At 42.2% G+C, this 27,792-nt stretch overlaps 1 protein-coding gene and 1 pseudogene across 6 annotated transcripts in view; both read right to left on the bottom strand.

Moving 5' to 3' along the window:
- Positions 1 to 17,258: 17,258 nt before the first annotated feature.
- The window catches only part of ARHGAP21 (Rho GTPase activating protein 21), a 194,252-nt gene continuing 183,718 nt past the window's right edge, over positions 17,259 to 27,792 (bottom strand). For all 6 annotated transcript variants that reach the window (XM_056519308.1, XM_056519305.1, XM_056519309.1 and 3 more), the window contains 2 exons: positions 22,525 to 22,556; positions 17,259 to 19,828 (listed from right to left, as the gene is read on the bottom strand). In XM_056519308.1, coding sequence (XP_056375283.1) covers positions 18,164 to 19,828; positions 22,525 to 22,556 — 1,697 coding nt within the window. In that variant the 3' untranslated portion in view covers positions 17,259 to 18,163. The remainder of the gene's footprint in view (positions 19,829 to 22,524; positions 22,557 to 27,792) is intronic.
- Positions 25,488 to 25,578, bottom strand: LOC130274621 (U2 spliceosomal RNA; annotated as a pseudogene).

Here is a 27,792-nt window from a genome sequence, read left to right on the forward strand (position 1 = left end):
TATAACGAATAACGTACCTCCTTTACTATAGAATTATAAGAATATAAAATATACATTTTAAATATAAAGTCACCATGAAGTTCAATGACGTGTAATTGCCCTTTTGCTTTTATAACCTTGTTTCCGACCTGTTGCAGAACTACAACCCCCATCATGCCCTGACAGCCGAAGGCTGTCAGGGCATGCTGGGAGTTGTAGTTCTGCAACAGCTAGAGAACTGCAGGTTAGGGGACACTGTTTTATAAAGGTCATGTAACTTTATGACGTCTATACAGTCTGTGTGTCACTTTGCCATAAAGTGAGACTCCAACAGTGCTGCAAAATACACAAGAAATATTTTATTATATAATAGCAAAAAATAAATAAATAACTAAAAATTATTTTAAAAAAAGTTAGATTAAAATGTAACTTTACACAGAGGCCTGTACGGAGAAGCCACAAGAGATATAGTTTATATAGTTAATATTTTTGATGATCGACACCCTTTAAGCGCCACCACTGCCCCGTGGTTCTATGTATAAGCGTGAAACGTGTAGAATTGACATATTTATCAAAATGCTACTGCCGACCATAGCTCTTAATCCATTTTTATTTTTTTAAATATTGCCCTGTACATAGACTCTACTTTTTACTTCTGCATAGAGATGTTTGCTCATCTTTAGGCAATGTGTGTGTGTCAATTACGAGGGAGGGGCGGTAAAACTACAACTCCCGTCATCCTGGCCAGAAAATGATGACGGTGGTGGTTGCAGTCGGAGTCACGCGTTGCCTATCTCTCATTGTTTTATGCATGCTTTCGAAACAGCAGCAACTTGGAAAGAAGAAAAAAAAAAGTGTTTGCACAGATTTTTTTGTAAATTTATTAATTTGTATAACTACTGTAACAAATATCTCTGTAAAAAAAAAAAAAAAAGCAGATCACTTTTCTGAAATAAAAATAAAGTGATGCATGCAGTTCTATACACGATTGGTGGTCTGTGTCCTGCTGAGCATCTTTGGAATTGGAGAGGGGGGGGGGGGTGTCACATAGAAGGCCAAATGCAACCACAAGACCTGGACTCGAATGGTTAAATGGGTTATCCAGGATTAGAAAAAGAGCTTTTAAAAAAAAAAAAAAAAAAAAAAAAAATACATTAAAAACAGTGCAACACCTGTCCTCAGGTTGTGATTGGTATTGCAGCTCAATTACATTAAAGTGAGTAAAATAAAGTATTAATACCACAAACAACCTGAGGACAGGGGTGGCACTGTTTATTTTTTATTTTTTGTTTTTAAAGAAATAAGCTCTGTTTTTCTATTCCCAGATAACCCACCTTTGATCGCCATACGGTTGTGGTTTGGGTTGAAACTCCAGGCAATGTTAGGCCATGTTCACACGGCAGAATGTTTTGTGTGGAATTCCATGGTGAAACGCTGCCGAAATTTACTGCCCATTGATTTCAATGTGATTCCACAGTCCCAGTCAGACAGCAGAATTTCCGCCACGGACATTTCACTTTCCGCAAAAATGTTAGAGCGGTTTTATATTTCGCGAAATCCCGTGGCGGAATCTCATTGAAGTCAATGGGGCTTAAATTTAGAAATTCTGCCGCAATTCCGCTCAGCAAGCTTTGCTAAATGGAATTTTTGCAGAAATTCCTCTGTGTGAACACAGCCTTAAGGTGAACACAATCTACTCTTTTTTGTTTTGGATAAGTGTAAATAAAGTCAACAGGGGGCAGCAGATTAAAGCAGGGTAAGTGGGATTTTCAATAGTTTTTTAAGACCTCAAATAAAAGGTTAAAGGGAATCTGTCAGCTGACACTGTTAGGGCAAAGTGACGCGTGGTGTGGTGCCATTCTATACCTGACTCTTCTGTATTGTATAAAAATGCTTTTATTCTCTGGTGCCAAGTGTAATAGAGGGGTTCCCAAGACCCTGAAGAGGACTGAACATCTCCTCGCTCCCCCTCCCATCCCTGCTTGATTGACAGTCAGCTGAATTCCGAGCCCTGTTCCCAAATCTCGTTCCTGCGCTGTGTATACAAGTTGTGGTGCAGTAATGAGGAAACAGGGCTTGGCTTCCAGCTGTCAATCAGGGACAGGGCTGGAAGGGAACGAGGAGACATTTCCACTCTCAGCACATTCGGGGCTTGGGAATGCCTCTTCTCCACCAGAGAATAATATATTTTTTCTATGTTATAAGGCACAGGCAGATATATGGCACCATGTGTGTCCTTGAATTAAAGAGGTACTCCGCTGGTCAGCGTTCGGAACAAACTGTTCCGAACACTGGAGCCGGGAGCGTGTGATGTCATAGCCCTGCCCCCTCATGATGTCACGCCCCGCCCTCTCAATGCAAGTCTATGGGAGGGGGTGTTACAGCTGTCACGCCCCCTCCCGTAGACTTGCATTTGGGGGGGGGGGGGGGGCGTGACATCACAAGGGGGCAGGTCTATGACATCACAAGCTCCCGGTGCCGGCTCCAGCGTTCGGAACAGTTTGTTCCAAACGCTGAGCAGTGGAGTACCCCTTTAACAGCTTGAATTCCAGCTTAGATTTCCCTTTACATTTTCCTCTATATACAGGGATAACCATTTGCTATACAGAATTCTCTTTTTAGCCCAACAGTGTTTTGTGTTGTGTATTACTACAGAATAACCATTAGATGGCAGCAACAGCACAAACCAAAAGGTATATAGCGTACAGTGCAAACACAAGGAAGTGCGGAATTTGACAACCATAAGGCAACATAAATAATACATAGAAGCATACTGCACATACCCTCTGCCCATACAGTGACCACAGAATTGATTGCAAAAATTCCCAACAATTATGCTAAGTCTCCATCTTTTTGGGGTTGGGCATTCCCAGGGCAAGCATAAAGGGGTACTCCGGTGGAAAACATTTTTTATTTAAATCAACTGGCGCCAGAAAGTTAAGCAGATTTGTAAATTACTTCGATTTAAAAATCTTAATCCTTCCAGTACTAATCAGCTGCTGTATGTTCTAGAGGAAGTTGTGTAGTTATTTTCTGTCTGACCACAGTGCTCTCTGCTGACACCTCTGTCCATGTCAGGAACTGTCCAGAGCAGGAACAAATCCCCATAGCAAACCTCTCCTGCTTTGGAAACTTCCTGACATGGACAGAGGTGTCAGCAGAGAGCACTGTAGTCAGACTGGAAAGAACTACACAACTTCCTCTGAAACATACAGCAGCCGATAAGTCCTGGAAGGATTAAGATTTTTATATAGACGTCATTTTCAAAGCCGGTTGATTAAAAAAATAAAAATAAAAAATGTTTTCCACCGTACCACCCATTTAAATGTCTAGATAAGTGGCCTCCAACCTGTGGCTCTCCAGCTGTTACCAAACTACAACTCCCAGCATGCCCTGGGAGTAGTAGTTTGGCAACAGCTGGAGAGGGAAAGTTTGGGAAACACTGGTCTAGATCTTGGATCTGAATTGAGGGTGGGGGCCATGAGCTGAGCTGCAGTGTCTAGAGTAGTGGTCTCAAACTGGTGGCCCTCCAGATGTTGCAAAACTTCAACTCCCAGCATTCCCGACAGCCATTCGCTGCAGCAAATGGCTGTCTGAGCATGTCCAGGCATGTTGGGAGTTTTCCAACATCTGGAGGGCCACCAGTTTAGGACCCCTGGTCTACATGAAGGGACTAATATCTCTGCTCATTCCTGTGATGGATTAGATTGCTGCATTGCACCGTGTCTGGTACTTTGGTGCCATCTAGTGGCCGATATACACAATTGCTCCTACTGACTGTACATGTATCTTATACTATACAGGAGGGGGTTTTCAGCCAGTGAACTGCAGAGGACGTACATTTGTACCATGAAGTTTGTAAAGTGCTTCAGAATCTACGGGTGTTATATAAATAAATATTATTATTATTTAAAACATTTGTAATATATTTCAATTTGAAACCGATTGCTATCTGCACTGCTGTCAAACTTCACATTTTTATTACTTTCTCCCCCTGAAAACCTGGATAGGCCTCATTCACACTTGTATCATCAATGATACCTAATGGTGCAAAGTATTCTGGATCAGTATCTATTAAGCCAAAAATCAGGATTGGAACATTAACACGGCAAAAGTTTAATAAGACTTGCACCATATAATATATATATATATATATATATATATATATATATATATATATATATATATATATATATTACTGTCCTGTGTTACACAATATACTTTTTACTCTTGGTTTATGTTTTCCATGATTTTATAATTGTGTAAACCAGTGTTTCCCAACCAGGATGCCTCCAGCTGTTGCAAAACTACATCTCCCAGCATGCCCGGACAGCGGCATGCTGGGAGTTGTAGTTTTGCAACAGCTGGAGGCACCCTGGTTGGAAAACAACGGTCTATAGTATTGCAAAGAACACGAAAACCTACTGCATAACCCTGGTGCAATAATAATACACGTCTATAGCAGTTTCCCAACTAGAGTGCCTCCAGCTATTGCAAAACTACAACTCCATAGGAATTGCAGTTTAGCAACAGCTGGAGGCCCCCTTATTTGGTGGAACAAATACTTCATGATGGTGATGATGGGAAACTGCTAAATTCTCCAAATCCAAAGAATTCTGGACTAATATCTGATCATTCCTATGAACTAGATTAGAATCTGGTACTTTAGTGACATCTAGTGGCCGATATACAGAATTGCTCCTACTGATTGTTGCATTTATACTATACAGGAGGGGTTTGGGCCTGATATACATAGAAATGCAACCTATATATGTAACACACACACACACACACAAAAGTAAAAGATGAGAAATATGGATCAGAACCCAGCATTTGGCCAGCGTCACCCAGTGAGACCTAGAAGAATGTTTTTGGAACATAAAAGATGAACTGCAGCAGCAATACTGCACATCTGAACACACGGCTAATATGGCTTCCATTGAGATTTTTCTCACTTGGTCTCGATTTTATGACTTTCTCACCATCAAAAAAGATATGCTAAACATTTTCCTAGCTTTATAAATTGGTGGGGTGCGACTTTTGGGACCTACTTTGATCATCTGGGTCACAAGGGTAGATCTCCTTGACAATTGTTTCCAGTTTAGTGACCTGTTCATCCATTTACTGTGCAGGATTAAAGGGGTACTCCTGTGGAAAACTTTTTTTTTTTTTAAATCAACTGGTGCCAGAAAGTTAAACAGATTTGTAAAACACTTCTATAAAAAAAAAAAATCCTATTCCTCCCAGTACTTTTTAGGGGCTGACCTCTGTTCTCTCTACTGACCTCTGCTGTCCATTTTAGGAACTGTCCAGAGCAGGAGAAATTCCCCATAACAAACATATGCTGTTCTGGACAGTTTCTAAAATGGACAGCAGAGGTCAGCAGAGAGCACTGTGGTGATGACATCAGAGGAAATGCATTTCTTTTTTGTATTTCTCTTTAGTATACAGCTCCTAAAAAGTACTGGAATGATTAAGTTTTTTTTAATAGAAGTAATTTACAAATCTGTTTAACTTTCTGGCACCAGTTGATTTTAAAAAAATTGTTTCCACCGGAGTACCCCTCTAAAGACTGAAGAATGTGCGGGGGTCCCAGGAGTTGAATCCCTATTGTCAGTATTATGGTATCTTCTACTCACACAGAGAAGAATGTCCCTTTAAGGGTCTATTCACACGTACATCAAATCTGCACAGAATACTGTCTCTGTGAATAGACCATAAAGGAGGATTTTTTATTTTATTTTATTTATGTATTTCATTATTTTTATTCACTGGTGCCAGAAAGTTATACAGATTTGTAAATTGACTTCTATATAAAAATCTTAATCCTTCCAGTATTTATCAGCTGCTTTATGATCCAGAGGAAGTTGAGTTCTTTTTTGTCTGACCACAGTGCTCTCTGCTGACACCTGTGTCTGTTTTAGGAACTGTCCAGAGTAGTGTAGTAAAGTAAAGTAAATCCCCATAGGGAACCTCTCCTGCTCTGGACAGTTCCTAACACGGACAGAGGTGGCAGCAGAGAGCACTGTGGTCAGACTGGAAACAACTACACAAGAACATTTTGGCACCAGTTAATTTGAAAACATTTTTACCCCTTTAAAGTGGCTTTTAAGGAATAAAACCATGGGAGCTCTGCCTTAGGGTGTATTCATACATAGACGTGACTGCTTTATTCATCCGAAAACCAAAGATACAGGAGTGACGCCTTGAGATGTAGGGGGATAGACAACCAATCACTGTCATGTAGGCACCATCTGAAGAAAGAACGGATGCTCCCAATTTTTATGGCAATTTGTGCAAACACAGTAAAATAGAACCATTTCAAAGCAGCTTTGGGAAAAATTGCAGGAAAAAAAAAAAAAAAAAACCCACAGCAAGTGCAACGTGTGAATACAGCATCAGGGGAAGTGTATAAGTTCTTGATCCCACAGAGATAGCAGCAGCAGTATACAGATAGAGCTGGAGGGGAGGTATATAACTAACTACTATATATTTATTAGAGATGAGCGAACTTACAGTAAATTAGATTCGTCACAAACTTCTCGGCTCGGCAGTTGATGACTTATCCTGCATAAATTAGTTCAGCTTTCAGGTGCTCCGGTGGCTGGAGACTCTTTCCTAGGACTGTATCCACCTTTTCCAGCCCACCGGAGCACCTGAAGGCTGAAATCATTTATGCTGGATAAGTCATCAACTGCTGAGCTGAGAAGTTCGTGACGAATCGAATTTACTGTAAGTTCACTCATCTCTAATATTGATCTCATAAAGATAGAAGCAGTATACAGAGCGCTGGAGGGGAGGTATATAACTACTATATATTGATCTCATAGAGATAGAAGCAGTATATAGATAGAGCTGGAGGGAAGGTTTATGACTACTATACATCCTGATCCTATAGAGATAGCAGCAGTATACAGATAGAGCTGGAGGGGAGGTGTATGACTACTATACATACTGATCCTATAGAGATAGCAGCAGTATACAGATAGAGCTGGACGGTAGGTTTATGACTACTATACATCCTGATCCTATAGAGATAGCAGCAGCAGTATATAGATGAGGAGGGGGGGGGGATGAGGAGAGGGGCACCAACCTCCTCATTTTTAACCAAAGTGTCTCCAGCTGTTGCAAAACTACAACACCCAGAATGCTGGGAGTTGTAGTTTTGCAACAGCTGGAGGCACTTTGGTTGGGAAACACTGCATTAAGCACTGTGATTTGTTTCCCCTTTTCTGGGTTAGGCTGGTGATCACATAACCCAGTTACAGAAACAACACAAACAGATGCAGCTTTGCTGTAGGACTAGTGGTGGGGGATGTGCATGAAATGGCAACAAAACCCCGTAAAGCTGGCAATCTATATTTTATATTTTACTGATGAACGTCTGATCACCAGCCCAGTTACAAAATGACATGGTAAGAGGACTACTTCACATTTATCGTTACATTAAGGCAGTGTTTCCCAACCAGGGGGCCTCCGGCTGTTGCAAAACTACAACTCCCAGCATGCCCGGACAGCCAAAGGCTGTCCGGGCATGCTGGGAGTTGTAGTTTTGCAACAGCCGGAGGCCCCCTGGTTGGGAAACACTGCCTTAAGGACGCCAAAATAATTAGTTGTGACAAAACCTTTCAGTATCACACTGTATAAACACATTCCTATATGTATATGTAATTTGTATTCCTAGAGTTCTACACTGGACTCCACATCTCAAACCAAAGGGTCATTCCCACCATTAAAGGGGTACTCCGGTGGAATTTTTTAAATTTATTTTTTAAATCAACTGGTGCCGCCAGAAAGTTAAACAGATTTGTAAATTACTTCTATTTAAAAATCGTAATCCTTCTAGTACTTATCAGCTGCTGTATGTTCTACAGGAAGTTATTTTCTTTTTGAATTTCCTTTCTGTCTGACCACAGTGCTCTCTGCTGACACCTCTGTCCATTTTAGGAACTGTCCAGAGTAGGAGCAAATCCCCATAGCAAACCTATCCTGCTCTGGACAGTTCCTAAAATGGACTGAGGTGTCAGCAGAGAGCACTGTGGTCAGACAGAAGGGAAATTCCTGCAGAGCATACAGCAGCTGATAAATACTGGAAGAGTTAAGATTTTTTAATAGAAGTAATTTACAAATCTCTTTAACTTTCTGGCATCAGTTGATTTACAGAAAAAAAAAAGTTTTCCAGTGGAGTACCCCTTGGGGCCCCCCGCGATCTCCCACCCGGTGTTCTAAACAAATGCTGGGTTCCTGCGGCAGTGGTCATGACAGGGGTGGACTGACAACTCATGGGGCCCCTGTGCGCCCATCCATGTATACGCCACACCCATATGAGGGCTTATTTTATGCACCACCAATTGTACGTTGTACTGACAGCATTTGTTTTACAACAAAAGAAGAAGAAAAAATTGTGGGGTAAAAAAAAAGCAACTTCGCAAATTTTGGGGGGCTTCCATTTCTGCGCAGTGCACTTTTTTTTTTGTAGAAATGACACCTTACCTTTATTCTGTAGGTCCATACAATTACAATTATCCCCGATTATATAGGTTTTGTGATTTTATAGGTTTTGATAGATATGAGATAGATAGATATGAGATAGATACAACCAAAGAATAAGTCAGCCAGCACTATTGATTCCAAACTATTGTAAAGACCTGGCTTACAGGTGCAGGCTGCTGGGCTAAATATACAGCAATAGGAGAATACAGCAGCACACTGCTAACACATGAAAAGCTATACAGCTGTAGTGCAATAAATGAAGATATGAAACAGTGAGGTACTTATCTTGCAAATTTGGCGGCCAAATAGCTTGGACCGTCCCACCACGGTAAGGTGACCTCATTCTGGGACGGACCCTACACTATGAATATGCCTCTGTGTGAACAGCTCAGCAGGCATTGCAAGATCTTACCTTGGTGGGACGGTCCAAGCTATTTGGCCGCCAAATTTGCAAGCTAAGTACCTCATAATTTCATATCTTCATTTATTGCATTACAGCTGTATAGCTTTTCATGTTCTATCTATATACTCATGTTTCATCTATATACTCATGTTTTATCTATATCTTTGTGCTAGCAGTGTGCTGCTGTATTCTCCTGTTGCTGTATATTTAGCCCAGCAGCCTGCACCTGTAAGCCAGGTCTATATAATAGTTTGGAGTCAATAGTGCTGGCCAACTTATTCTTTGGTTGTATTACACATACGGGGGAGTGGCTACCTCCATGTTGGCTCTTGCACCCCACCCACCTCTATTAGGTGTATATAAAGTGCCCGTATATAATGTTTCAGATCTGCTGAGCTGTTCACACGGAGGCATATTCATAGTGTAGGGTCCATCGCAAAATGAGGTCACCTTACCGTGGTGGGACGGTCCAAGCTACTTGGCCGCCAAATTTCCAAGCTAAGTACCTCATAATTTCATATTTTCATTTATTGCATTACAGCTGTATAGCTTTTCATGTTTCATCTATATACTCATGTTTCATCTATATACTCATGTTTTATCTATATCTTTGTGCTAGCAGTGTGATGCTGTATTCTCCTGTTGCTAGATAGATAGATACAAGGGCGGACTGACAACAATCAGGGCCCCCGGACCAACAAAGATAAGGGCCCCCTGCGATGCTCTGTTGCTGGTCACACATCTGCTCCAATTCTACCCAAATCCCTCCACCAGCCCTACACACAAAATAAACTACATTTTATATATAAGAAACACTTTAATGTAGGTAAAATAATTTACCAAGACCAATAACACTAGTACACAAGGAGTAAATATATACCACCGCACAATAACTGGATAATACCGCCATTCTGTACTGAATAAAACTATATACAGACCACAATACTATACAGGATCATACAATATAGGTGATTATATACTGGACCGTATGGCGGTAGATATCAGCTGTACACAGGATGTGTATACCATATAAGTGATTACAGTTACAGCGGCGTCCTCTTTCCTTTTCTTCTCCCTCCGGATCAGACCGCAATATCAATCTCTTACCATCTGCAGGACAAACATGTTAGACATTTTTCCAGTGCCCGGCCCTCCTCTACACAATCTTCCCATGTATAGGCCCACAAACTGTAATAATGCCCTCCTTGGTGTCCTGCACAGTAAAAGGGCAGGTAGGTAGGTAGCCAGGTAAATAGGTAACTAGGTAGGTAGACCAGGAAGCCAGATATGTAGGTAGGTGACTGGCCAGGTAGATTGCTTGCTAGGTAGTTAGACATCCATGTATGAAGGCCAGGTATGTACATAGTTAGGCAGCCAGGTATGTAGGTAAGTAGTTAGGCATTCAGGTACAAAGTTAGGTAGCCAGGGAGTTAGTCAAGTAGGTAGCCAGCACCCCCTCCACCCAGTGGCAGATCCAAAGTCTAGTTTTGGGAGAGGCACTATGAAAACCCCCTATGTAGTTAGTAGGTAACCCTCCTATTAGTTTGGTAGTTTTTCCCCATATTAGTTTGGCAGGAACATAGTAGATAGTCCCTCACAGTAGGTGCAGGCAGCAGCGTTCCCCCACACTGAGTGTAGGCAGCAGGGTCCCTCAACAGTAGGTGTAGGCAGCAGCCCCCCCCCCACAGTAGGTGCAGGCAGCAGCCCCCCCCCCCACAGTAGGTGTAGGCAGCAGGGTTCCCCCCACAATAGGTGCAGGCACCAGAGTTGGAGTCCCCCCCCCAACCCAGTAGGTGTAGGCAGTAGAGTTCACCCCACCCCCAGTAGGTGTAGGCAGCAGAGTTCACCCCACCCCCCAGTAGGTGTAGGCAGCAGAGTTCACCCCACCCCCCAGTAGGTGTAGGCAGCAGAGTTAGAGTCCCCCCCCCCAGTAGGTGCAGGCAGCAGAGTTAGTCTCCGTCCCCCCCCCCCCCCCGCCCCAGTAGGTGCAGGCAGCAGAGTTTTACCCCTTCCTCAACCCCCCACCACCACCTCCACGAAAAAAAATGATGCTCAACCGATGTCCCATACAGCGATCTTCTCCAGAGCGCAGCAGGGGCCCGCGTCTCCCTTCCTCCACAGTGCAGGTGCCGATGAGTGATGTCATCGGCGCCTGTGCTGCGTGGGGGCGGAAGTCACGTTTCCTCTAAGTATGTCACAGATACGGCTCACACAGAGGGGACCTTAAGGGTTAACTCCGTTGGAAACAACTTATCCCCTATCCAAAGGCTAGGGGGATAAAATGTTGGTTTCCAACTGAGTAAGAACACAGACAATTTCCTTTTCACTTGCTTTGCGCATGACCAATTGTTATTTTTAACAACATTTTACCCTAAAATGTACGACACAACCAAAAAAATATTATTTTGTGGGAAAATGGAAAAGAAAACAGCAATTTTGCAACTTTTGGAGGGTTTTGTTTACATACTGTACACTTTACAGTAAAACTCCCATGTTCTCTTAATCCTGTGGGTCAACACGATTACAATGATCCTCATGTTAAGACACTTTATTATTATACAACTTAAAAAAAAAAAAAATTGTATGTTTTAAAATCATTCTATTCTGACCCCTGTAACTCATTTTCCGTATACAGAGTTGTATGAAGCTCATTTTTTGCACCGTGATCTGTCGATTTTATTTGCATTACTTTTGAGTATATGTGACTTTTTGATCACTTATTTTTAAATTTTCCTGGGATGTGATGTGACCAAAAAACTGCAATTTTGGACTTTTATTTTTTTTTATCTTTTCACCGTAGAGTATAATTAACATTATAGTATACAAAGCTGCTCGGCACCACTCCAGCGTATGACACCGGACTAAGTGGATATGAGTGCAGCCCCTTGAAACTGCTGGGGGCTCCTAATGGCGGTTCTGCACATATTTTAGAGTTCATATGACTTGAATAGAGTAAAACAGCAGGGAGGACAGGTGTACGGACGCGGGGGGAGAGATCGTCTCGGTGACGGACCATTTGCGCGCCGAAGCACTTCAGCGCTTCGTCAGACCGGTCTGACGAAGCGCTTCGGCGCGCAAACGGCCTGTCACCGAGACAATCTCTCCCCCCCCCCCCCCCGCGTCCGTCCACCTGTCCTCCCTGCTGTTTTACCCTATGTCTTCATGTGACTAAAGTAGTAATTGCACAGGACTCCGGTGAGTGCTCCGTTTTTTCCATTTTCTCCGTGATTCAAGTTATAATTAAACATTATATTTTAATAATTTGGATATGTTTAGTGTGTTCATTTTTTTGGAAATTGGAAAGGGGGAATTTTTATTTTTATTGGGGAAGGAAGCTTATTCACATTTTGAAAAAACTGACTTATGTCCCCATAGGCCAGTGTTTTCCAACCAGGGTGTCTCCAGCTGTTGCAAAACTACAACTCCCAGCATGCCCAGACAGCCTAAGGCTAAAGTGTTCCGCGCAAAGAAAGAACATGTTCATTCTTTGCGCGGATTCCGCGAGCGGACCATAGCCGTCAATGGTGACGGCTCAGTGCCCCGCGGCCCTAGCGCCGAAGCACCTCCGGTGGTGGCCGCCAGGCGGAATCTCGGCTCACGGAATTCAGCCGCGAGAATTCTGTAGTGTGAACGGGGCCTTAAAGCAAAAATGGGCTTTAAGGAACTTACAGGTAGGTAATGCCCCCAGTAGGTTATGCCCCCCAAGTAGGTAGTCAGAGGCAGATAAATCCCTCAGATAGCTGGCCCCTGTATGAAAACTCCCACATGAGCTATGAAGGTAGCCCCCCTGTTAGTTTGCTAGTTAGTCCCCATATTAGCTAGGCAGGAAAGTAAGAGATAGCAAACCCCCCCCCCCAACATTAGGTAGGCAGCAATGAAATATATATTTTTTTCAAGGGGGGGGTTGGGGGATCTGCCACTGCCTCCAACACCCCCCCCCCCTCCCCAGGATGAATTTTTTTTTTAGCTCACTTGATTACGTCCAGCCAGAGAAACAAAGCAAACCAAAAAATGATAGATTTGGCTCCAACTAAACTAGATTGCAGACCTCTAGCTCCATTGTATACATGAATAGAAATCCGCACGTGCCCCATCATGTGTGCAGTATATAGAACAAGGCAGATTCCAAGAAAGAAAACGTAAGAACATTGGGGGAGATTTATCAAAACCAGCCCTCAGGAAAAGTTGCCCATAGCAACCAATCAGATCGCTTCTTTCATTTTTAACAAGGCCTCTGCAAAATGAAAGAAGAAATCTGATTGGTTGCTATGGGCAACTCAGCAACTTTTCCTCTGCACAGGTTTTGATAAGTCTGCCCCATTGTGACTGATCTCCTGCATTCTCTTGGTTGCACTTCGACCTTTTAAGAGGGGCCCAGGAAGCATTCAATGCATAGATCTCTGGGCATTGTACATGAAGGGGCTGCCACTTGCTAAAATGGTGCTGGGGGCATTAATAGAGATTGTCCAGGGAAATGATAAGGTATTACCTTTCCTTCTGCCTGGTGATTCTCTTCTTACTCTGTGCCTCTCTTGGCTTGGCGGTGTGGGCCATGTCCCTAGGACAGGTATTAAATTGTGACGCCGTACCTTTTCAGGAAATCTGTCAGTGTCACCTGCAGTAACCTGTCGGTACATACAAAAAGCTAACAATACTTACCTGTTCTCGTTCCATGCTGTAGTTTTCAAGCAATCTTCCAGCTTATGGTGTTCCTGCCCGACTTGGAGCATGGGCGGAGCTTCGTTACATCACCGCTGTTGCTTATCAGCTGGCTAGCAAACAGCAGTATTGTCTTCATGAAGCTCCGCCCTCTGCTCCAAGTCAGGCCCTGAACGGTATATATGGCGGAAGAACCAGAGCACCGAATGGGATCAGGTAAGTATGGTTGTCATCAGTTTCACCTGCACTTACCTTTTTTTTTTGTTTGAACATGTGCTGCACTCTTCCCCACCCCCTCAGCCCAACCCTATATAAGTAGTAGTTAGCTACACATGGGCCATTTCATTCCTAGCAGCCTCCCAGTCAGACTGGGAGAGCATGGTAAGTGAGCTATTGGACCTTGTTCACACTGGTGTGGTGCTGTGCGGCGTCCGTTGCTGCCGTGGCGCTGTGTCTGCGGGCGGGTGCGGCCCATAGACTGGTTTGAGTGGCATTGGGGCCGCTCTGCCAGTGGGTCGTTTCCCCCCCCCCCCCCCCCCGTGGGCACTGGTGTCGCGGCGGTGGTGGTCGCCGCCCAGTGCTGCGCCATTTTATGCTAGGGACGTTAGGGACCCACTTTGAATAGGTGGCCTTGACGTGGTGAGTGAGCTTGTACTTTTTGATCAAAAATGTATACTAACTACCTGTTAGTTTTTGATATTATGCTGAGAAGCAATCAGATCATTATACAAGATTGTAGATGTGCGCCATGTCTGTTTTCTACCCGAAGTCACCTGCACTACCTGTCTGTACCGACAGCTTAGTGCAGGTGAATGGGCAGTATGGTGGCTCAGTGGTTAGCACTTTGCCTTGCAGCGCTGGGATCCTGGGTTCAAATCCCACTAAGGACATCTGCAAAGAATTTGTATGTTCCTCCAGGTACTCTGGGGTTTCCTCCCACACTTCAAAACATACTAGGTTTAGACTGTGAGCCCCAATGGGGACAGGGACCTATACGAGTGTACAGCGCTGCAGCTAGAGATGAGCGAACTTACAGTAAGTTTGATTCGTCACGAACTTCTCGGCTCGGCAGTTGATGACTTTTCCCGCGTAAATTAGTTCAGCTTTCCGGTGGGCTGGAAAAGATGGATGCAGTCCTAGGAAAGAGTCTCCTAGGACTGTATCCACCTTTTCCAGCCCACAGGAGCACCTGAAAGCTGAACTCATTTATGCAGGATAATTCATCAACTGCCGAGCCGAGAAGTTCGTGACGAATCGAATTTACTGTAAGTTCACTCATCTCTAGCTGCAGATTCTGTGTGCGCTATATAAATAAGAGATACAACTGATGACAGATTTCCTTTAAATCTATGATTTCTCAGTCATGCAACCTACATGACCATTACCCCTTGGCTGTTTTCATTATCCTCTGAGAAAGAGACAGTAGATTGTGGGTCCCAGTAGATAAATGGATTGGATTTCAAATGCCCAATGGAATGGATTTCAAATGCCCAATCCTTATGAGATAAGCTAATGGCAGATCTGTCTGACAGCACCTTACCCCTCCTCTATCCATACAGTCAGCGGTGACAAAGGTTCATGTGTGTATGGAGAGAGAGAAATGTACAACATTCAATTGTCCAACAGATATTTGTAGCAAATAGACAAGCACTGAGGCAATGTATTTACCATAAGGTCGACACATCATACTGCCGCTCAGCAAATCAATGGCCGCAGTAATTTCCAGTCTCAGCTAGTGACAGGCAATGTGATATATGGAGCTCCAGCACCAGGAAGGGGACCGGGGCTCAATACATCAGACTGCAGCTCAGCTTCTCTCTGGGCGAAGCGAAACATCGATGCGACCAACGATTAGCTTAGCAGCAGTGTGATGCGTCAACCCCCAGCAACAAGGAGGACGACTGCAGGAAATATGAGGCACCGACGGAGCAGCGAGAGGCAAGTCCAGGTTGTTTTATTTTAATGGCAACTGGGCAGTTTTTTATTTACAGCCACATAACCCTATGGACACCTTTGACATAAAAATATTTTTTTTTACTTATTAGAGCAAGATACTGAAACATAGGCAACATTAGACAAAACCTGTGACCTTGACAAGAATGGGTAATGTTTCTAGGTATGCTCTGTGACCTTTGCAGAGGTCATGACACATGAAGGGGGAAGCTGAGCTGCGATCACCAACTATTGTCTGATCACCTCACTGGTGTCCCCCCCCCCAACTGTAATCCTGTCTATGATAAGACACTGCTGGGAAGTAATCTATACAGAACAAAAAGTCACAGTTTTGTTTTAGGCTCATTTTAAAATAGATAGTAAAATGGAAAATTAGAAAACAATATTCCCAAAAGATTCAAAAACATGTTTAACACAAATGCATGATTTAAAGGGGAACTCTGGTAGAAACAAGTAGTAAACAAATGTTTTCAAATCAACTTAATTAAAAAAAAATCTTAATCCTTCCAGTACTTATTAGCTGCTGTATAAAACAGAGAAATTTGAGAATTTATTTTCTATCTGACAATAGTGCTCTCTGCTGACACCTCTGTCCGTGTCAGGAACTGTCCAGGTTAGAAGCAAATCCCCATAGAAAAACCTCTCCAGCTCTGGACAGTCCCTGACACGGACAGAGGTGTCAGCAGAGAGCACTGTGGTCAGACTGGAAAGAACTTCACAAATTTCTCTGTAGTATATAGCAGCTGATAAGTAGTAGAAGGGTTAATATTTTTAAATAGAAGTAATTTAGAAATCTGTCTAAACTTTCTTGCACCAGTTGATTTGAATTTTTTTTTTCCACCGGAGTACCCCTTTAAAGGGGTTCTCCACCATAAGGTGATTTTAGCACTTATCTGCTAGTCAGTAATGGACATGCGTAGGAAGAATCTGCGCTTGTCTTGGAGCTAAATGGCTATGTTGTGAGATTACCATAATACTGTGGCTATCTTTTTGTGTACTGCCTATTTCCTGTTGGTGCTCCCTCCCTCCAACTACATGTCCCATGATTCCTTGTTTGTAAGTGTGAGGTCACTTTTCTCCCTCCCTCACCTGAGCCACCCCCCTCATTAAAACACACCTGTGCTCCCTTCCATGCAATAGACCAGTATTTTCTAACCAGTGTGCCTCTAGCTGTTTCAAAACTACAATTCACTGGAGAATGATCTCTCTCCCCCTCAAACCCCCCCCCAGTGGTCACTCCACCCATTGAAGCAGACAGACTCCCTTTTATCACTTGACATAGAAGGGGTCAGTGTGTTTTTTTTTTTTTTTTTTTTTTTAAGAGTATAAAGTGTGATTTGACTACTCTGATTTATCAATACACTTTTACACTGCCTGTGTAATTATCCCCCCCAAAAGTTGTCTTTTTTTCCCCTCCCACCCCATCTACAGCCTGTGTGTGCTGCCCTCCATGTATGCACTCCCAACTATCCACACCTTGAGCTGTTCCTCCCCTCTGCAGCGACAGATTTTATTTTAACACTCAGGAAGACAGATAGTCCGACACAGTCTGCAGAAGCTAAATGGTAAGAAGCTTGTTATGAAAATTATGTACAAAGTTTTTTGAATTGAGGAAACAAAAACAATAAAATCAAATCAGTGCAAAGGTGTCCACGGCCTTTAATCATCGGACGACCTTCTTTAATGTATTTGGGGTAAAAACGGTAAATATTAGTGTCAACTTTTGTTTGCATTCAATAATCTTTAAAACGTAAAAGGAAAAAAAAAAAAATCACCAAAACAATTTTATTTCCAGTGTTTAAGTGGGTATGCACACAGGCATGTACAGGATGGTATTAGATCGTCATGCAGAATTATACTCTTTTCAATGAAAGAAACCAGTTTCACCCAGGCGATACTATCTACATGCCTATCTTACAACATTTATATCAAAATCCGGTATCTGAAGAAAAGATACGCAATGTAATATATATATTTATATATATATTTTCTATACACATTAAGTTATTACTGTATCTTACAGAAAGATTAAAAATTCAAGTCACATAAAACTATTAAAAGTTGGTATATAAAAAACTTGAATCTACCGGAATGCACAACGAATGGAAGCGCTGAGTCCACCTGTTAAAATCGGTAAAATTTAATGAAATCTGGAAACTGATAAAATGCTCTGTTCACAACAGGTTTCTCCAATTAGCATGTAACAATATGGCACCCTAGCACACCAGATGAAGTCAAAATGAGGCACTTTTCTTAGTGACTAAATCAAAAACAAAAACAGAAAAAAGGGACATTGTTACATATGTTACATAGCAAATGTCTAACAAGAAAACCCTGGGTTACAGAAGCCATGATGCACAATCGAGAAGCGAAAAGAGATTTGATCAAATTTTGTAAGTACTTCCATTGAGAAGGTGTTTGTGTTGTTTGTTGTGGCCGCTCTGAAGACTTTCCACAGGGCCTATGAGTGAATTCAGCCCCATACAGGCTGCAGACAAGTAAAAATAAAAAAATAATTCAGGCACAGAGCAATATAGATTGGAATTTTTACTCAAGACATAGGCAAGCTTTAAGCTCACCGACTTGTTATACTACAATACAAGTTCCATCGGCAACTTCGAGGTCGACCCAAGTCACCGCCAATGGAACTCCTCAACAAAATTGGTTTGAAGTTCTTTAAAGGTACTGGTAGAAAGTAGATCTTGCCACCTGGGTACCAGAAAGCTTATGTGGGTGAGCGTCAACAGCAGGACTAAAGCTACTTTTGTTCTTGCTCTGGTAGCTCTCCCCATTTAATTGATCACTTGACTGTGGAGAGGTCAAGTCGGATATATTTTCAGTTCCGTCATTAGAGGTGGCAGAGTTGACTTGGGATGAAGATGGCGTTGGTGGGTTTGGCATCGATGACTCTCTTAATTTACTGTTCTGTAAAGGTGACTCTTCTAGATTTCCTGTACTGAGTTCAGATGTGCTAGTGCGTAAACGCTCTCGTGCGAGCCAGTCCGAGATGGAGAGGTCTTGCGATGGACACTTTGGTTTCAATCGATCCACAGCAGAAAGTTCATTCTCTGTACTGCGAGATGGTTCGTGGATTTTCCAAGAATTTAAAACACTTATTTCAGCAAAGTCTCTCTGCCCTCCCAGTGTGTGCCTCCTCCTGATATTCTTCTTCTTCCGGTTTTCGTTTGAATTTGCTTTTTGACTCCCTATTCCAAACATATCGTCCGCGGAAGCTTTAAGGCGCAGTTTAAGCCTGTCCGTTATTTTAAGCCTCCATCCCTGTTCATGCTTTTCTGGGTCGCTTTTTACTGACAAGTCTGTGTTTCCAGAAAGCATTCCTTTATTGTTTATATCCACAACATTAGAAGATGCCATGGTTTCGTCATTTTTGCCTTCAGCTGAACATTCACTGTCCGTCTTTTGTCGTACAGACTTTTTCCGCGATAAAGTATCACATTCAATGAGTTTATGAGAACTAAAACGTCGGCTGTCCATCCGCGGGGTTGAGCTCCCCTCAGTGCAGCTGGCACTTCCTTCAGAGTTCCTTCGAGAGAAATCTTCCACCTTCCCTCGATTCTGCCTATCATATGAGTTACTTGAACCATATATAGGAAAGTCCATTTCACTGTCCGTTTCCATTGGCCTGCCTTCACTTATTAATTCACTCCTTTCGTCGTCTGCCTCATCACCTTTGCTTTCCGCTACAGATTGCACCTCGTGGTTGATCAGGTTTGGTTCCAGCCCAACTGTGTACAAAGTGGATGACGTTGTAGAGTAGTCCGAAGTGATGGAGCTCACCTCTGCAGTCAGAAAGTCATTGCTTCTTACATCGGGGCTAATGATGATTTTAGGTTTTATTCGATGCGTGGAGGCCTGGGATGAAGTGCTAAGTACAGTTCCTGAATCTGACATGCTCTCCTGGGAAGGGAATATTTTTTTGTCATCAGACTGCACGGTCAGTCTTTGCCTTATGTCTGGAGAACTGGTGGGTTTTAGAGGAGTAGTTGGCTCATCAGAAGGTGTACTGTCCTTCCTGGGTATTACATCCACACATGCATTCGGATCATTTTTGCTTAGAAATTCTGTATTTATTTTCAGTGTCAGTGCTTTGGGTTTTAGAGGCACATTGTTAGTTTTTGGAGTTTCACATTTGCTACTCTCTGGCTTTTGTGTTTCATGAGGAGAGTGATCCCTTATGTAAAATACGTTGTCCAGCTCATCTTCGGAACTGCTTGGCTGAGCCTTGTCTTTTGGCTTCTTGCGCTTTCGACTGGCAGCAGCAAAAATAGAGGATACTAGCAGCTCTCTGCTATACTGATCTTTTCCAGATCCCCAAGAACCCTGGGAAAAAAATCATATAACATTGGTTAACATGTAATCTATAAAATGCTGTCCACAGAAGAAAACTGCACATTCAATACAAAAAAAAAAAAAATATATATATATATATATATATATATATATATATATATATATATTATTTTTTTTAATTTTTTTTCAAAAGTAGAACTTTATTGAAGTTTTCAAAAATAAGTGGTAAATTACAGTGCAAACAAATCGACTGAAAGAAGAAGTGTCGTTAATGTCACAATGGAGATGGCATAAATGGCTTAGACATGTTAATAAAAACTATAACAAAGCCGTTGCAGTGAAACTCAAGAGAAGGTCAAAAAAGAACATAGAAGGGAAAACCACACAAAGGAGGGCAAAATAAACTTTAAAATTGTTGAAATTCTCACTGCACTGATCAAAAATGGTAATTTCTAAATTATGTAAAAATAAAAAATAAAAAAATATAAATAAATAAACAAATTGGCCTGATTTATCAAAGCTTTCTAAAGCAGAGTTTACACTACATAATTTCCAAGCAGAATTCTGTTTTGAAATTCAGAATGGAAATTTCTATGCAGCAGAATCCCGACAAAAAAGCAGTCAGCCGACAAAAAATGAACTTGTCCATCTATTGGGAAGGCAATGTCTGGCCGCATTTGGAAGCAACCGGAGGAGCTTCGTAAGTGTGAACCCGGCCTAACTAGAAAACTGGCCTTGTGACACATAGAAGTCAATCACTATGCAGCTGAAAAAACACTTTAAATCCTTCTTATTATCTTTTTGAAAGTTTTGTCTTCATTCAAGTAAAAGAATAAAGGTTACACTGGGACATTACTCTTGCAACAGAATCATCCTTAAAGTCAAGCCATTTTTGCAACATAGGAAAAAAAAATAAAATAACTCAACAAGACTATGAGAAGACTGGGAATTAACTACGCCCTGTGCCCACTCTCCTGCTATGATGTGGGGTCACGAGCTGAGCCCATGTCATAGTGGGTCGGTCCGGGCAGCTATAAACGTCCGGGACCTGTGGTCGCAGTGATGTCCAGTACTAACCCCTTAGAAGCGGCAATCAAAATTGATTGCCGCATCTAAAATGGAAAAAAAAAAGCCTCAGCTGAAAAGGGTGCCCTTTTCCCATTTAAAAAAAATAAAATAAAAATGTAAACAAAAATAAACATAAGTGCCGCATGTGTAAAAGTCCGAACTATAAAAATATAATGTTAATTAAACCACAAGGTCAATGGTGTACACGTAAAAAAAATTGTGTATTTTTGGTCACTTTGTATACCCTAGAAAAATGTATAAGAAGAGATCAAAAAGTCACATCAAAACAAAAATGGTAACGATAAAAACTTCAGCGCAAAAAATGAGCACTCATACCACCCTGTATATGGAAAAATAAAAAACGTTATAGGGGTCAGAAAAGGACATTTTTAAACATACTAATTTTCGTACAAAAAGTTAGAATTTTTTAACATTGGTAAAATAAAATCAAGCCTATAAAAATTGGGTATCATTTTAATCGTATGGACCTACAGAATAAATATAAGGTGTCATTTTTACCAAAATGTGCCCTGCGTAGAAATGGAAGCCTCCCAAAAATGACAAAATGGCTTTTTTTTATTTTGTCCCACAATTAGTTTTTTTGTTTCTCTGTAGATTTTTTGGTAAAATGACTTATGCCATTACAAAGTAAAATTGGTAGCACATATTGGTCTGTAGGTGGAAAACAAAGTGTTTATAAAAATCATAAGTGCAAAAACGGAAAAACCCTGAGTCTTTAAGGGGTTTAGCAACAAAGATTTTCATGTAGCCAGAACATCAACTGCCGAGCCTAGAAGTTTGTGACGAATTGAATTTACTGTAAGTTCGCTCGTCTCTAGTCATAACAAAAGACTTGGCAGAGATATGTAGAGATACATCAAAAGTTTTTAACCGTCGAGGTGTGGGTGTTCAGACCCCGACCGATCACTAGTCAGAAGAATGCTTAGTGCATTTTCTCCTGGGTCTGTGTCACATATGTATCTTATAATGCTCATCTATGGGACTGTCTTGCTCAAACAGACACAAAGCAGGGAGTGAAGTATGCGGCTCAGCGCTTCTCTCCCGGCTCATTCTAGTAATCGGTCAGGGTCTGAACACTACATATCATTTAAGGCCCTGGCTACATGAAAATGTTTGTTGCTTAATTCCCAGTCTTGGTGATTTTTTTTTTTTTTCTGCAGAGTGTAAGGTGCGTGCAGCCAATAAAGTGACATGTGAACCAAGGATATGTACACTTTAAGGCTCAATTCACACAAGCATAATATGGGCACATTTGTGTCCCAGCCTAACTGCGGGTGCAGTGACCTAAACTGACAGAATCATAGTGATAATGTCACCTCCAGTAACTAGACCCACAGTCAGGCCAGGGCTTGAGGCTATAATACAGGTGCACAATTTTCCCCAAATTACAGAAATCTTTAAGCCCAGATAACACGGAAGGACATTCCGCACATTTGAATCATCTGGTTAGCGCTAGGACTGCTCGGAAATTCTCTCAAAACCAATGTTACTGGCATTTGCAGGAGGACTAGAGAAGATTCCAATCCAGAACCAGAAAATGTGGTGTCAGCAAAAAAAACGGTCAATGCTAAACAAAGGACGTATGGAACAGCCAATGCTTTCAGGCGGATATATTAGAAAGAATAAATCAGACCTACCTTAGATTTTGCTGAGTCACTAGTAGCGGAATCTGTTAAAGGAAATCACAGAGAGAACACGGTCAGTGGCGTTCGATGAGACACACAATGGCGACAAATAATGCTAGGCTTCATGGAAAGGACAAGCACAGAACAAAAATGTGTCAAAGCAAAAGAAAAACAAAGGGGATAGTCATAGCTCACAGAAGATGCAAGCTCCACCACAGAAAGCCACCGCCATGAAAGGATGCTGTGAATTGTAGGCAGAAACCAGCTCAATGAGAGGAATGGCAAGGAACCCTGTTCTTAAATATAACAACAAAAAAATAAAAAACACATTTAAAAAAGACCCGTCTAAGCAACACTGATCTATAGCGGGAGGCTCCCAACCAGACAGACCGGCTACTCTACATCTGGATCCCTTAAAACTCAAGATATGGGGAGAGGGGGACTAAAAGTTGCAAATGTGATATTATTTTTTTTTTTTTTTAAGTCAAATTTTGGGATTGCAGTACCAAAAAGCAATCCCTGCTGGGGAATAGTAAAAATTGGTGTTAAATAAGGGAAGAGGGAGGGTTGTAACTAAACTAGGCTACCGCTGTTATGGAGTGAGGAATGAACACCAAATAATCAAGTTATAGGGAAAGAAAACTGAGGCTAGACAAGAATAAAGAGAGTAGAAGGGGGCTAGCTGGACGTTCTACAATGTCAATTGGAATGAGAATTTGTCTACATAGGTAAATAATGCAAAAAGCTAAGCCCCATGCCACACCCCTTATAGACACATGGCTAATGCTTGTGACTAAAAAAATAAATAAAAAAAGACTAGTATAGACCATACCATGCTATCTCTCCTCAGGGTCTGCTTTCAGAAATAACAAGAAAACGGCAGAAAGACTTTAAGAAAGTAGCATTGATCTGTTTTAAATACGCTGAGCAGGAAAAAAAACTTGTACAGTGCAGGTTTTTTTCTTTAAATTAATATAAAATTTCATTTAAAAAAAAATTATTATATTAAAATTAATGGTTGGAAAATATCAAATGTCCAGTCACAAAAAACGGGGATTCCTGCAGACAAGGCAGCTACACTGTGGGCAGCAATCCTCCTTCTTCCTACAGTTCCAGCTGTCCATAAGTGACATCATAGAGTCCACTAGTGACATCACTGTGTGATAGACTCCTCCCATTTCGCCTGTTTACACATGTTGGTACAGTAAATATAAAAAGGTAGGAAACAAAACAAATAAAAGCAAAAAATATAAAAAAAAAAGCCCTTGAAATCGAGATCTATGTAGAGATATATGGGTTAGCACACATTCTAGTGTAAAGATTGCGTTATACCGTTAGTCATCGAGGACATCCGAAAAAACAGATAAAAGCAAGAGGTGGTAAGCCGCATGCTTTTATATGGGTGACGGAGATCCCGGGTGACGTCAGGGTTTACAATAGAAGGCAGTAGTCTTTATGATACACAAGTTATGATGACGTCACAACGCCTAAGCTATGACATGGCAACCCACTTGCCTATACACGAATATCAATTGCAGGAGTTTCATGTATAACACTACCACTTGTGTATTATAAAGAGATTATTATTATTATGCAGAAGAACATGCTTTGGTTAGTGCGATAGCAGGTAGGGAATATTTGCTGAGAGCGCCTGTGATACTACTACTTAGCCGAGGAACAGGTTGCAAGTGGAAAGACAGAAGGGAGAGTAACTTTAGTACATACGTCATAGCAGTAATCACACATCTCACAGGAGGCCGCCATTTTGTGGACGGAAGCGATACGCGTATACATGACAGCTCATCAACATTGTTGTGCCTCGGTTGGATAATGTTCATAAGCTGAAGGCTGCTCGAGTCCACAGAATGGCCGGCTATGCTTAGGAGAGGCAGACATGTTGAAATAGAAGTAGAAGGATTTAAAGCAGTGTTGCGAGACCATGAATTTTATTCCAAATAGAATAAAAGGGGTCGGCAAGGATTACAGAGGATCTACTTTTTTTTTCCCTGTAGAAACAGCGCCACTCCCAGGGCTTAGATGCCATTCTAGACTCGAGACATATGGTAAAACTGGTAAGAGTCTGCGGGACCACGAGTAGGGTATATGTATGGGAATAAAATATATTACTTGGCTCATTTCAAATAATATGCTATAAAGCATGAAAAAAAAAAATGAGGTAACAAGAGTCCAGACCATAAAAGAAAAAACGGTATGTTCAGACAAGCAGATCCACAGCATATTTGAACAGAGGATGCGGTCTATCGCAAGCCCTTCTCCAAAAGGAGAAAGGCCCCCCAACAAACCTTACCCTTCGCCTCCGGACCAAAAGGTACCTGTGAGGTTCCAGGTTCGATGTCCCTTTTCGCCGAAGCTACTAAAGGACCACAAATGCTTCCGGCATCCCCCCCCCCCCCCTTGGTGTTAGCCAAGGTATCTGCCCGCAGAGCCGATAACGGTTGTTACCCTGCCAAAGAAGGAGTTACCCGGGGTGTTTGCAGGGAGGTGCGGAACCTAATGACCACACACACCTCCCCTAGACCGCCAGGAGGGACACCCAGAAGGGCTACCGCATCCTGACAATCCTGTGGACACACAACACGCAAAAAGTGACACAGTGAGACAAAAAGAAATAAATAAGTGAATGTGTGCAGATATACTGCCAGGACATCCGGCCGGATCTATAAAAATTTCTCTGATCCTAGCCAGAAGGCCGGGAATCTAGAGGTGAGTGCCACAAGGTGAAGAGATTATGGTGCCCGTGCTTCCACTCAGTGAGCCAGTACACCCAGTGAGTTTCGGCACCTCGGGGTTACCACTCCCCGAGCCACAAAAGTACCTCGGCTCCAGACTCTCTCAGCCTCATGGCGAGACCTGGAGGAAGCAGGTCACATCAGGGCAGCCGTCTGTCTGATTCCTCAGAACCAGCCCCGGAACACCCTGGTACACCTGCTCCCTACCATGCAGCATCCATGCCCACCAGCTCCACACTGGCGTCGCCTGCCACCAGCATGAAACTGATAAGAACAGATACTACACTTGATCTTAGCCAAAAGGCCGAGAAGCCTACAGGGTGCGTCAGATGTGCCTGCTCAGAGCGGCTATCCACCGCTACGAGCAGACACACTGCTGTGATGTGCGAGTCGCTCCACATGCGCAGTGTACTCGCACACATCATGGCCGCTCCCCCTACTCCCTGAGCAAGGCTGAGAGTAGTCTCAATGTGCGGGTATACTGTGCATGGCGACTTGCAACTCACACATACTGTGATTGCCGCTCCGAGCAGTCACATCTGAGGCACCCTGTAGGGGTCCTTCGGCTATAGGTAGCCACTACAGCAGTGTTTCCCAACCAGGATGCCTCCAGATGCAAAACTACAACTGCAAGCTTGGCACAGTATTAGGCGGGATTCAAATTAGCTGGAAAACAAAAAAATAATGGACACCAGAGGGAAACCCAATGGACCCCAATGGGCTCTGTCCATCACGCATCTGTTTTTCGCTGCCAAACAGAATCTGTGAGAGAGTTCCCAAATGGAGACTCCATTGTAGATGTGCACCGAGCCAAGGAACCATGTCTGTCCAAACTGCAAACATTTTGTAGATAAACTAATCCAGGTGAGAATGAAAAGGAAATGAAGGCCTAGATTCGCCATGCAACACTGCTTTATACCCTGTAGCAGATTCTTAGAACCATGCGAACATTACACCCTGCAGCATTTACATACTGTAAGAACTTGCATTACCATTAGTAATTGATAGCATAGAAAACCTATACTTTATATCGTATCCGAAATGCTGTGCAGATAATACAGCGCAGAAGAAGAAAAAATTTAACCAGTTGTGCATATTAGGATAATTTCACCCAAAACTAAAAATGTATAAAATTCCTATACGGAATAAGCCAAATATCCTATACTGTTTAAAGAGTGTTCAGGAAAGAAGAGGTCCAGGATCACACAAAAAAGGTTCTGCTTTTTTATTTTTTTTACAGAAACAGCGCCACACATGGCCATGGACTGTGTCTGGTAATGCAGATGGAGATTGGTATAAGCCACAATAACTGCAACAACCTATAGGACGAACAGGACAATGATTTCCGGAAGAAAAAAAAAGCAGACCTGTTTTTCTATTCCTGTACAAAAGGGGATTATATAGTAATTAAAAACAAACAAACAAACAAAAATCACACCTCCCAAAAATGTGTGTGGTATTACAACTTGACTCCATTCATGTCAATGGAACCAAGCAGTAATACCCCACACAACCTGAGGACAGGGAGTGGTGCTGTTTTTGGAAGAAATTAAAAGGGGTCATTCAGGAATAGAAAGACTGAGCTAATTTCTTCCAAAAACAGCACCACCCCTGTCCCCAAGCTGTGTGTGGTATTACAACTTGAATCTATTCACTTCAGTGGAACTAAGCTGTAATACCACACACAACCTAAGAACAGGGATGGTGAGGTTATATTGGAAGAAATTAGCTTAGTTTTCTTAAAAAAAAAAAAAGAAAGAAAAACACCTTTGAAGTGATTATTATGACTTAAAGGGTTACTCCAGTGGAAAATATTTTTATTTTTTTTTTTTAAATCAACTAGTGCCGGAAAGTTAAACAGATTTGTAAATTACTTCTATTTAAAAATCTTAATCCTTCCAGTACTTATCAGTTGCTGTATGCTCCAGAGGAAGTTCTTTCTTTTTGAATTTCCTTTCTGTCTGACCACAGTGCTCTCTGCTGACACCTCTGTCCATGTCAGGAACTGTACAGAGCAGGAGAAAATATCCCCATAGCAAACCTCTTCTGCACTGGACAGTTCCGGGCATGCACAGAGGTGTCAGTAGAGAGCACTGTGGTCAGGGAGAAAATAAATCCAAAAAGAAAAGAACTTCCTCTGGAGCATAAAGCAACTGATAAGTACTGGAAGGATTAAGATTTTGAAATAGAAGTAATTTACAAATCTGTTTAGCTTTCTGGCACCAGTTGCTTTAAATAAAAAAATAATATATATATGTATATATTCCACCGGAGTACCCCTTTAAACCAGTGTGCCTCTGGCATGGTTGGGAAACTCTCTTTCCATCTTGTTCAACTAACAACCATTTAAACACCAACTTAAAATGTACGTAAACTTTCAAACAACTTGTTATAGAGTCGCGTCAGAAGTTCAGTGGGGGTCCGGCTGACCTTCCCTCAGTCCCATCCCTCAAAGGGGGCACTTCTGTCCCTTCGTTCTAGTGATCGGTGGGGGTCTCAGCAGCAATTTACAGCATTGGCAGCTGGACTT

This window comes from Hyla sarda, chromosome 5 (genome assembly GCF_029499605.1).
Source record: "Hyla sarda isolate aHylSar1 chromosome 5, aHylSar1.hap1, whole genome shotgun sequence".
NCBI lineage: Eukaryota > Metazoa > Chordata > Amphibia > Anura > Hylidae > Hyla > Hyla sarda.